General features: G+C 33.7%; 1 protein-coding gene across 1 annotated transcript in view; it reads left to right on the forward strand.

Annotated features, from left to right (window-relative positions):
* LOC107709500 (elongation factor-like GTPase 1) overlaps nt 1-12,040 on the forward strand; it is a 115,819-nt gene that overhangs the window by 15,798 nt on the left and 87,981 nt on the right. Inside the window, 1 exon segment of the mRNA XM_016513992.1 lies at nt 2,096-2,195. Within this exon segment, the coding sequence (XP_016369478.1) occupies nt 2,096-2,195 (100 nt within the window).

Below are 12,040 nucleotides of genomic sequence, written 5' to 3' on the forward strand. Positions count from 1 at the left end.
ATCAGTTTTCAATGTTTTATGTTTAAAATATCAAAACATTATTTATGCATTTGTAACTGCAGGTTAGAGTATTACATGTCCCTCAGAGCTGCATTAAACAGTGTGTAAATGCATCTAAATGCCACTTCTAATGCAGCTTCTGTGTTTCCTCTGCATTGCAAAGATACATTTTGTTGATACTGATTTAATTTGCTTGGTAACAACTCAAATGCAAGAATTTGACTCAAAAGATGGTGCACACTTTTAGAAAAAATGGCTTAAAGGTAAAAATGCCCATAAAACTTATTTTATATTTATATAAATATTAATTTCTATTACTGCTGTGAACTGACCACACAGAATATGAAGAATATCAAAAAATTCAGGAGTCAGCTGTCCACAGTAGTCCTTAAGGTATCAGCACAATAACACACTCGTTATCGATAAAATCCCATAATATTATCGAGATATAATTTTTTTGTCAATATCGCACACCCCCAATTTGTTATTTAATTGATATAATAATTTATTCATAATAATTGTTTAAATTAATATAATAATTAATACTTTTGACTCATCCATTTTCTTAACAATGGTTTAAAGGCTGAAATGTAAAGTTGATCATTTTATAAAACTTTGTTTTTGTGAAAACTTGTATCTGAACGAACAATTATGCTTTTGGTACTACATTGCCCTACCCCGCTCATATGGTATTAATTTGTTTGTTCAGGTCTTAAAAAAGGTCTTAAAATGTCTTAAATTTGAGCTTAAAAAATCCTGCAGAAACCCTGTATGTAAACAAAGCGCATATTAAACCCGCAGCACATATGTTTTTTGAACTCAATCGTAGCCTTTGTGAATCCACAATAGCTTTATTATGATTTTTAAATGGTTTTAATATTTCGTGCAGCCTTAGAAAACGGCTTTTCATGGTTTCTCATCCGTGGAATGCGCCACTTCCATTATTTTGCCGGTTAATCGAAACGGGCAAAATGCAGTCAAGGATTTTTTTATAATCAAGTACTCGAATTTCATCGAGGAATCGTGCCAGCCCTAGTTTATATATAAAACCATTGTAATACCAAATAAAAAAAACTACTATTAAAAATGTTGGTAATCAATTTAGTTTAATATTTAAAAAATGTAATTTCATGAAAATTTGATAATTTATTTTACTTTTTTTGGCAAAGTTCTGCATGACAGAGGTTTACCTTTTTGTGTGATGTGTGAAAATTGTTTTGTGCTTTTTCTGCGTCATGGAAATCATAGGGCCTTACATGACGTTTGCCATGTTAAAGACAGCAAGTTGTGTGGGTTATTTATTGTTGTGTGTTAAAGTTAAAACCATTAGTATGACGGGTGTGCAGTTAATAGTTGTTCCCTCTTATAGCGCTCTTTGTGGCCATTGAATAGATACAGCAGTTGGCAGTATTTGAAAAATACATATTGAATGTATTATATACATATTGAAATCTGTACACTGCCTAGCACTGCTCTTAATATTGTAGAAGTGGCACAAAGAGCATGTTATTCTCTAGTTCTTTAGAAAACCGTCTTTTTATTTCTCCTTTAAAGGCCCCTGAAATCAATATGCTGATCTGAAGAACCTTTAATGAAACATCAAGAACTTTTTTAATCTACAATGATATAGCTGCTCGGGAACCCCAGAGAGCCGAATGTGGGTTCTTGATTGGCAGGTTCTTTGTGAAATCTAAAGTGCTGCACTGAGGAACCTGTAGTTAATTAAACAACGTTTGCAGCCGTCTGTGGTAAAAGTTGCCGGGGGGCATTTGTTTCTCCAGCTTTCACACACTTCCGACAAGAGTTTGTGTAATAGCTGGATGCTTTTAATTTCATGTGGCCTCAGGCTGAGGTTTCTTCGAGCTCGTGCATAAAAAAGAGAAGCGCTCCTCAATTCTGGCTTAGGGTTTGTCATCTCACGCTGTAAAGTCATTTCTGATGGCGCTTGGGTGTGACATTTGTTTGATTTCGTATTCATATGAAAAGACCATCCGTATTATGTTCAAAGTCCGAATTGTACAATTACACTGGTGTTGCTGGCATTAAATAAGACGACTTCTTTAATCTGTTTGCTCTGTGTGTTTGTCTCCTGTAGCATTTCTAGATTGTTCGGCTGATGAGACGGCGCCGGTAATCGTCTTTGTGTCAAAGATGTTTGCTGTGGACTCCAAAGCTCTGCCACAGAACAAACAGAGGTATTGAACTTGCAGATGTGTGTTTTCATGAGTTATTTTAAGCGAATGTCTGTTTTTCCTATGTTGCGTGTGGTTTATTTTCAGATCAAAATTAGTTATAGAGTGATAGAAACATGGCCTGATCTGATACAGGGTTATTATAGTTAACTATTTCTATTCTATGTACTTGTTCTTATTTATTTATTATATATATATATATATATAAAAAGCTTGACCCTCTAACGGGCAAACTTACAAAATCAGTAGGGGATCAAATCAATATTTCCCCCACTGTGTGTGTGTATATATATATATATATATTTGCTAATTTACTTACATATTTATTTAGTAGGGACCTAATATTAACTAATATATGCAATTCTCCAACTTACTGCAGAGGGTTCATTAAATAATAAAAATGTAAAATTAATTAAAAAAAATATTAAAAAAATTAAAACAATCAAAAATTACAAAAAAAACAATTTACTAAAAAGATACCCTGCATGTCATGTAGCCATTAACATGAACGTGTGAATGTGTTGTTAATTATTGTGTTAATGTCTTAAAATCTCAGGGGCAACTTTGAGTAAATATTTTAGGTTAAAGTTGTTAAGCTGACAAAAAAGTTTGCAATCCCTGCGCTAGTGAAACAGGACATCATGGTGAACCACTTATCACTTAGGCGCACTGTTTGGGTGCCAACAATTGTTGAAAAGAAAATATTTAAAAAAATGTATTTCACAATTTATAAAATATAATTATTTAAAGATGTTGTTTTGATATTATTTTAAATATAGATTTCTAGCATAGCACATAGGGAAAACTAGATCTTTTAAAACACTATTCACAATAAATATTTATTACAAGACATAAACATGTAATTTGCATTATTTTTATTAATAGTTTTGTAAGCCTGAGGAACATTTAAATTTCTGTCACAATGCAAACTTATTGTGTATAGTGTAAGCTTAAAACGTAGTGGTGCAGGATCTGTATTCTTTCTAATTTACATTATTTTTTTCTTAGAAAAGCACATTTTTTCCCCTATGACAATGGGATTATTTAGCAATATATCCTGGATATGTGTAGCAAATGCTCTTGCAGGTTGATTTGTCATTCATATGCAGCATCACATACAAAATGAGCCTTTCTGTCTCTTGTCACATAAATATGAAGACACACTCTGATTTTGTTTTTCATATTTTTGTTTTGGTGGCTTAATGTGAGGAACATTCCACATATGTGTCTCCACATGGTGTTCTGGAGAAAACAGCCTTTAGGCATCATAGATAAACGTCTAAATCTTCCACCGAGAGAAGAGCCAGGACAGATGTTTCCTTTTGTAGATGGTTTATAGGACTTTGATTTGAGTCGCTCACATAATTTACATCAATGAAGATTAGACTGTCATTCCGACTCAAACCATGTGCAACTATGTCGCAAATCCTAAAATGTTTTATTTACTTTGCATAAAGTGCAGAAACTACACACGTTGACAAAATCAAGTGTCTTAGACTGAGATCTGTCCTGTGATGGAAGGATTTGTACTAACTTTGCTCAGATTCAGAGAGAACAGAATGTGAAATTAATATCAAGTAAATCATAACCTTAAAGCCATTTTTCTCAGCTCCAGTGTTGGTGTAGCTATTGAGTTGTGGTTTTGCAGAGTAGTAGGACATTTAAAGAAAATCTTTCAGTATTTAAAAATGCTAACTGATCCTGATTGATTTCCTTAGAGGTTATTCTAGTACCATAAACACTACCGGTCAAATGTTTGGAATAATTAAGATTATTAAGTAAAACATACTGAAATAATGTTTATTTTCAAAAAGTACATTGGCATTCAAAAGTTTGGGGTTGGTAAGATTTATTTTTTTATGTTTTTGAAAGCCTCTTATGCTTGCCAAGGCTGCAATTATTTGATCAAAAATACAGCAAAAACAGAAATATTGTGAAAAATGATTACAGTTTAAAATAACAGTTTTTCATTTGAATATATTTTAAAATGTAATTTATTGCTGTGATCAAAGCTGACTTTTCAGCATCATTCCTCCAGTCTTCAGTGTCACATGATCCTTCAGAAATCATTCTAATATGCTGATTTGCTGCTCAATTATTATTGGTGGTCAATTATTAATAATGGTTCTTATTACTATCAGTGTTGAAAACCATTTTTGGTGATTAATATTTTTTTTTAAATATATTCAAATAAAAAAAACAAATCAGTTATTTTAAATTGTAACATTTTTCTATTTTATTTTTTATAATTTTGATTAAATAAACATAGCCTTGGGAGAAGAGACTTATTTTAAAAACATAAAAAAATCGTCAATATTTCCACACTTTTGACCGGTATTATAAGTAGAGTTCTAATAAAAAATTGCACAAAATTCAAGGGGTATAAAAATACTGTGGAAATTCCAGATTATCCTGTGGGATCTTATTTAATTCCCATTAGGATTCTTTTAGGTTTGGTTCCAAACGATAAGAGAAATTCCAAAAGGAATCCTATGTACATTCCTTCAGGCTTTTGTCTAGAACGAGAGCTGTAAGATCCTGAATAATAGATCTGTGTGTGTATGTTTGAGTAAGCTTGCTATAGCCCTTGGGTTCTACAAACTTTATGGACTTTGGCCAAACAGTGATGTTGCAGTTGATCGATACGGCACCGCACTTGCTCTGTGCGTGTTTGCTTGTGTGTGTGAGTGCAAGTTTGTGCTGCTGTGTTGTTGGACCATGAGAATTGATATCCTAAGGTAATGTCACTGGTTTAGATCCTGTTCCTGCTGATGTCCTTTGTGTCTGGACTTAACTGAAATAAATGTTTTTCAACTTTCATCTTAAAGGGGTCATCGGATGCTACATGCACTTTTACAAGTTGTTTGAACTGAAATGTGTGTTGGCAGTGTGTGTACACAACCACCCTATAATGATAAAAAAAAACACCCAGTTTTTTTTTTTTTTTATCTACTAAACTCTTTACCCCTTTCTCAAATCGAGCTGATCTCAGATGCCTGTCTGTGTGATGTCACAAAAGCAGGCCCCTCCCACGATAGTTTGATTGACAGAGTAGCGTTTCAGCACAGACTGGACTGGTGTCTTACCTTAGACCCACCCTGGTTGGATGTAATAATGAACATAGCAGTCGTCATTTACTCCCGACCTCTGAGCAGAGCTCATTAACATTTAAAGGAAAATGCTACAAATCTGCATGCTCTGAAAAGAGCTGGTTTTGACAGGGTAAAAAAGGTATTTTTTACACTACAATTGAGATATTTTAACCAAACTACTATTAAGACCCTAAAGAATCATATCAACTTGTGGAAAATCGGCATCCGATGACCCCTTTAAGTAAGGTGACTTTGTGTCAGCGCTGAGGAACAGTGCCTGTCACAGATCCGAGAGCGGATGCTAGATGGCGCTCTCAGCCGCGTCAGACTCCTCACATGACCCCGGATCTGAGGACATGAGCTGCTCAGACTCTTTGTTCTGGAGTCAGTGTGACAGTCAGCTCACAGACGGCCCCTTTAGGACTGATCTCGGATCAGACGTTTTCCATTATTCATTGGTTTAGGTGGAACTGTAAAATGAAATTAGATGGTGTTGCAGATACACTCTTAAAAATATAGGTGCTTCACGATGCCATAGAAGAACCTTTTTGTCTAAATGGTTCCATAAAGAACCTTTAACATCTGAAGAACCTTTCTGTTTCACAAAAGGTTCTCTGTGGCGAAAGAAGGTTCTTCAGATTATAAAAAGGTAAGAAAGAGATGGTTCTTTAAAGAACCTTTGACTGAATGGTTCTTTGTGGAACCAAAAATGGTTCTTCTGTGGCATCACTTGAAGAACCGTTTGAAGCACCTTTATTTTTAAGAGTGTAATTCAGTCAAGTGGATCTTTGTTTCCATCTGTGTCTTTTTAAAAAACATTCCACCCACTCACAAAATCTTACACTTACGTACGTGATTCGTCTGTCTAGTGTTTTCTGCCCTTTTGTTCTCACATTTTGTCTTCTGTCTCACCTTCTCCAGTAGGCGGCAGCCTGGAGTAGAGGTGTGCAGTATGACTAAAACAACGATATGATTAATGATAAATCACTATAATGATAAATATATCATTATTTCAGTTAAGAATGCAAAGAAAAAAGGTTTATATTTGAAGAAGAAAAAAAGTAGCAATGGGAATTTCCGGTTAACATTAATGGAAGGTTCTTAATTTCATGTACATTATATATATATATATATATATATACACACACACACACACACAGTCTGTGTATTCAGGTTTAAGTCCCCACCAGAATAGAAAAACAGGTAAACACACACACACACACACAGAGTTGTAGTTAGTAATAGTTAAATAATAAATTATTAGTTTAAATAATCTTAAATAGTATTATTTAGTAGTGTATATATTGAATGTATTTTATTATAATGTACATATGTTATTTGTTTTAATACTGTATAGTATGGTATGGTGTATTACTTTAATATATTATATACAGTATAAAAAATTTATAATGTATACATTCTGTGTGGTTTTATTAAGTTTTTAATGTAGGATATTAGTTTAATATAGATATAACAACTGTCTTCTTGACACATCAAACAACAAATCATTCATGCCCATTATATATAGATATATCCACCGGTTGACACATTTCTAAAGTCGTATGATATATACCATACTACCGGCCAGCCTGGAACGATTTCGGGGCCTTTGTTCTCCCCCTTTGACCTCACCCTCGCTCTTTCATGTCGAGTGGGTAGCCGTGACACTGGACAGTCGACGCTCTGGCACGCTGATGTCAAAGCGAATGAGCTGAACTTTAATGGATGGAGAGACAGTAGCACTTTTAATCATTAGAAGCAGATGGCCTGGGCAAACCTGCACGGTGTTGTTTTGATGGAGGGGGCTGTGGATCGTGTGTAGACGCTTTATAGGCTGCATGTAGCGTTTCTTTGGCTGCAGGAGCTCCTGTGTAGCATTAGACTGCACTGCAGATAATAAAATCCATGTTTGCGTAGAGCAAGAAGAGTGATTAGACACGTGCATGTGACTGTCAGAACTCACACGCAAAAAACACTTCTCTGGAGCCAGTTGCCAGTCTTGGCAAAGTATTGAGATGGGAAACCGTAAGCTGGTTAAACTGAATAAGTCAAGATGAAATGCTGTTTTCAGTTTACTGCTGCAATGTGACATATTACATAGCATAAGAGAATATTCAGTGGAGTACTTTTAGCTTTTAGGAATTGATTGGATCGTGACAAATTGGCTTGGTTGAAAAGCCAGGTGGTTGGAGAATGGAGATATATATTTGGGTCAAAGACGTTGTGTCCGCATCAAAATAAATTTACAAAAGTGATTATATGTCCATAGAGAGCACATTAAATGCAAGTAAAGTGTCTACTTTTAAGGTTTCAAATAAGTTTTTGGAGAATAAAATGTAAAAATTTGGTTGAAATAATGTTACATTGTCATTCAGTGTAACACTTATAGTTATGTAAAAATTCATAAACAGAAAACTTTTTAATTTTTTTGGGGGGAAAACAACAACAATTTAAAGCAGTATTACACTTATTTTTTTATGCTTAAACCCTTTTTCGTCTTTGACCCATTTATGTATTTGGATTTGGTAGTATTTTTTAATGCTCACCAAGGCTGCATTTATTTGATTAAAAGATACAGTAAAAACAGTAAAATAATATTATTACAAGTCTCTTATGCTTGCCAAGGCTGCATTTATTTGATCAAAAATACAGTAAAAACAGAAAAAAATTGAAATATTATTACAGTTTAAAATCACTGTTTTCTATCTTAATCTATTTTAAAATGTATTTTATTCCTGTGATGTAAAGCTGAATTTTCAGCATCATTCCTCCAGTCTTCAGTGTCACATGATCCTTCAGAAATCATTCTCATATGCTGATTTGCTGCTCAAGAAACATTTCTTCTTGTCTCTTATGCTTGCCAAGGCTGCATTTATTTGATCAAAAATACAGTAAAAACAGAAAAAATTGAAATATTATTACAGTTTAAAATCACTGTTTTCTATCTTAATCTATTTTAAAATGTATTTTATTCCTGTGATGTAAAGCTGAATTTTCAGCATCATTCCTCCAGTCTTCAGTGTCACATGATCCTTCAGAAATCATTCTCATATGCTGATTTGCTGCTCAAGAAACATTTCTTCTTATTATTATTATCAATGTAGAAAACAGTTGTGCTGCTTAATATTTTTTTGTGAAAACCATGATACATTTTTTCAGGATTCTTTGATAAATAGAATGTTCACCATTTATTTGAAATTGGAATCTTTTGTAACAGTATAAATGTCTTTACTGTCACTTTTTATCAATTTAATGCATCCCTACTGAAAAAACCCTTATTTGACAAGATAGTGGAGATGTGACAGGAAATTACAAAGAGAGAGAGAGAGAGAGAGAGAGAGCGAGAGAGAGAGAGATTAATATACAGAAATTAATCCTAGGATCGAATGTAATGAATTGACAAATCAGTAATAGAATTGTGCATAAGTAGAGTCAGTTTTGATTCTGTGTTTACTTTAAATAAGTCATATCACGGAAACAGGATTTTCTTGGTCTTATGAAATTAAAATAAAAAAGTTAGTATGTAGATGTGATTTTTGTCCACATTCCTCAATGCACTGAACTCTGCTGAGCAAAGCATCAAGCTAGTGTTAATGCCAGCTGTGTATTGTGTGCAGGTCAGGCATGGTAATGCTATGCTCAAAGTTCAGAGTGTTTCAACTTTGACCCCATCTGACACTGACCTTTCGAAGTGCAGACTGGCATTTCGCATTGTTATCATTACATAGAAGAGAAGCTGGATAGATTTGTACTATAATATGTCAAATCCTTATCATGACGTTCAGATCATAATCATACTTTTATACACATTAGATATTCTGTGTAAATTATTTGTAAAACTGTGTCTTTAGTGCTTTAATGTTCACAGCTTGAACATTTTCTCATTTCATTTTCAACTTTTTTTTCATAATTATGACTTTTTAATATCATAATATGCCATGTTATTTTAAAATGTTTACTTTTTATATCATAATTGTGAGTTTTTATGTCATAATTTCTACTTTGTTATCTCAATATCTTAATTTCAGCTAATAATAGACTTTATTTATTTTTATTCTAAAATGTTTATTATGACACATAGTAAACATAGTAAAATGTTTACTATGTGTCATAATTACGACTTAATAATTTCGACTTTGTCAAAATGACTTAATCTCATAATTATTTTTTTTTTTTGGTCAATTTAGATTTTTTGATGTGATAATTATGTGTATAATTATCTTTTTATATTTTTGTCTTTTTAATGTGATGGTTATGATTTTTTTTATTTACATTTTTTATCTCATTATTGTGAATATTTTTTGTCATAATTTCTAATTTTTATTTCATAATTATGACTTTATCCATTATACCATGTAATGCTGAAATCATGTTTACTTTTCGAATTATAATTGTGACTTTTTGTCAATTTCTACTTTTTATGATTTTTTTTTTATGAATAGTTTTTTTTAAATCTCATAATATCTACTTTTTATGGCATAAATGCAACTTTTGTAATTATTATGAATAGTGGTCGACCGATATGGGTTTTTTGACTGCCGATATCTTGGAAAGCAGGGTGGCCGATGGCCGATACATAGCCAATAGAAATTTGAAATAATTTGAAAATGGATTAAAAATAATTGTGTAAAATAAACATACTTATACTTTAGAAGACAAAGCATTTTTCACAAATAAATAAATATTTAATAAAAATCTAATTAAAAAGGAAGTAAACACTGTAACCAACAGGGCACTCAGTATTCTGGGAAGTTTGTGTGCATTGGGAATAATTTTTATTTATTTATTTTTTTTTTCAAATAAAGCCAAGGTAACACTCATTTTACATACAGCACGCAATGAAAATGACATGAATATGACAGTGGGCAAATGCATAAAGCGCATAATTTGAAATCACTTAACTTAGTTTAAAGTTTGTCGATCGCGCGTCTCCAGTGAAGCTGAACTCTCCTCCTGTCAGCATTCAATTCGCACGGACCGACCGTCACACAGAGAACACGCGATCATGCAGGATACACATGCACACTTCACAAGATCTCACAGCTGGATCCGACTAAGTTTGCAAGGTTTTAAATAAATGAAAATTAAATGTTCATTAGTCATTCAAAGATTTGTTTAAATGATATCAATGTGTATTTGCTGAATACTGACGCAAATGATAAAGTATTATAATGTTTGCCTTTCTATTACTAATAATATTAAAGCAATCGTTATAATACTTTTTTGTATACATTTTAATTCCTTTGTTTAACCGTTCTATCTGATTATTAGATAGACATATCCATATTAGACAAAAGAACTGTTAACGACGGTTCTATCTGATTATGAGATAGACTTCTATCCGTATTAGACAGAACTGAACGACGACAGCGAACAAGAGGGAGAATGTGAGCACTGTGTGCTCAGGCGCTGCCGCTCTCAGCGCCGTCAAAATAAATGTCCCACCTCTAACACATCGGCCAAACAGAAAAACTTATCGGCCGATGCCGATATTTGAAAAAATGCCAAATATCAGCCAATATATCGGCCTTGGCGAAATATCGGTCGACCACTAATTATGACTATGCTTTTTAATCAAAAATGTTTAATTTTTGTCATAATTATGACTTTTTTTGTCTTTTTTTTTTCTCGTGAATTTTTTTGCTTTTTATCTCATGCATTTTTGGTTCTAATTTAGATTTTTCTCATAGATTTATCATTAGATTTATCTCATACTTATGACATTTTATCTCAGATTTTGGACTTTTTATCTCATAATTATGACTTTTTATGTGATTACTTGGCCCACCCTGATGAACGACAGTGTGTTATGAACTACGCTGTTATGCAGAAGTCAGTGAATCATAATAGGGGTTATTTATATACATAAGTCTTAAAGGTACAATAGCTAGAATTAATTATAGGTATGTGATGGTCATGTAAAACTAAATTGTGATTTATTTTTTAAGAAAACTTGATAGAAAGTAAATTCTTTAAGAGTGTAGAATATTTTTAATTTAACTTTTGCATGCGTGTTGTTCACGTAAGCATTTTAAGTGAAACCAAGCGATTTCTCTTCCCAGCGCCATCAAAACATCTTTTCCACTGACTGAAAGAGACCGACCGATATAGCTGGATCGAGCCACATTAAATTTAGTGCGGGGATTTTCAAACGGCAATTTCCCTCGCCACTTTTGATGCTTAAATACCTTCTACTCCGTGTGTTTCGAACAATGTCTAGCTCGATGGAGATCAACTCCATTTCCTTCGGCTCTGCTAGAGCCATCGAGGGATGAGTGCGATTTGTGAACGGAAAAAGAGTTGGACCGCATAATGTACTCCTGTTTATTCAGTCTAACATCATACTGTTTCCTTCAATCAAGAATGCTGCGGTTAATATGCCACCGTATTTCGGCCTTGACCGCCAGCTCCCTGCTTCTCCTCCCTGGGCGGCTCCCAGTGGCTCTTTACTGTGTTTGTGGATCTTTTTATCTTCATTGTTTGCTTGTGTTCACTCTCTGTTGTCCTCAATCACTGTCCCACCCACCTTTTCTCCAGAAAGACACTCTCTCTCGTGCTGTCTTTGTTTCTTTTTTCCTGTTCCCTCGCTCCTGTTTTTTTCTGAGCTTAAAGCAGTCAGCATCAGGGTATCCAGGCATAAAGTTTCTCCCTGACCTGGGATGATCTTTTTTCTGTCTCATGTCTGTGGAGTCTCTGTCCTTCACACACACACACACACACACACACACACACGCACGCACGCACGCACACACACAC

The sequence above is a fragment of the Sinocyclocheilus rhinocerous genome, unplaced genomic scaffold (genome assembly GCF_001515625.1).
Source record: "Sinocyclocheilus rhinocerous isolate Xijiao unplaced genomic scaffold, SAMN03320098_v1.1 scaffold1467, whole genome shotgun sequence".
In the NCBI taxonomy this organism is placed as follows: Eukaryota; Metazoa; Chordata; class Actinopteri; order Cypriniformes; family Cyprinidae; genus Sinocyclocheilus; species Sinocyclocheilus rhinocerous.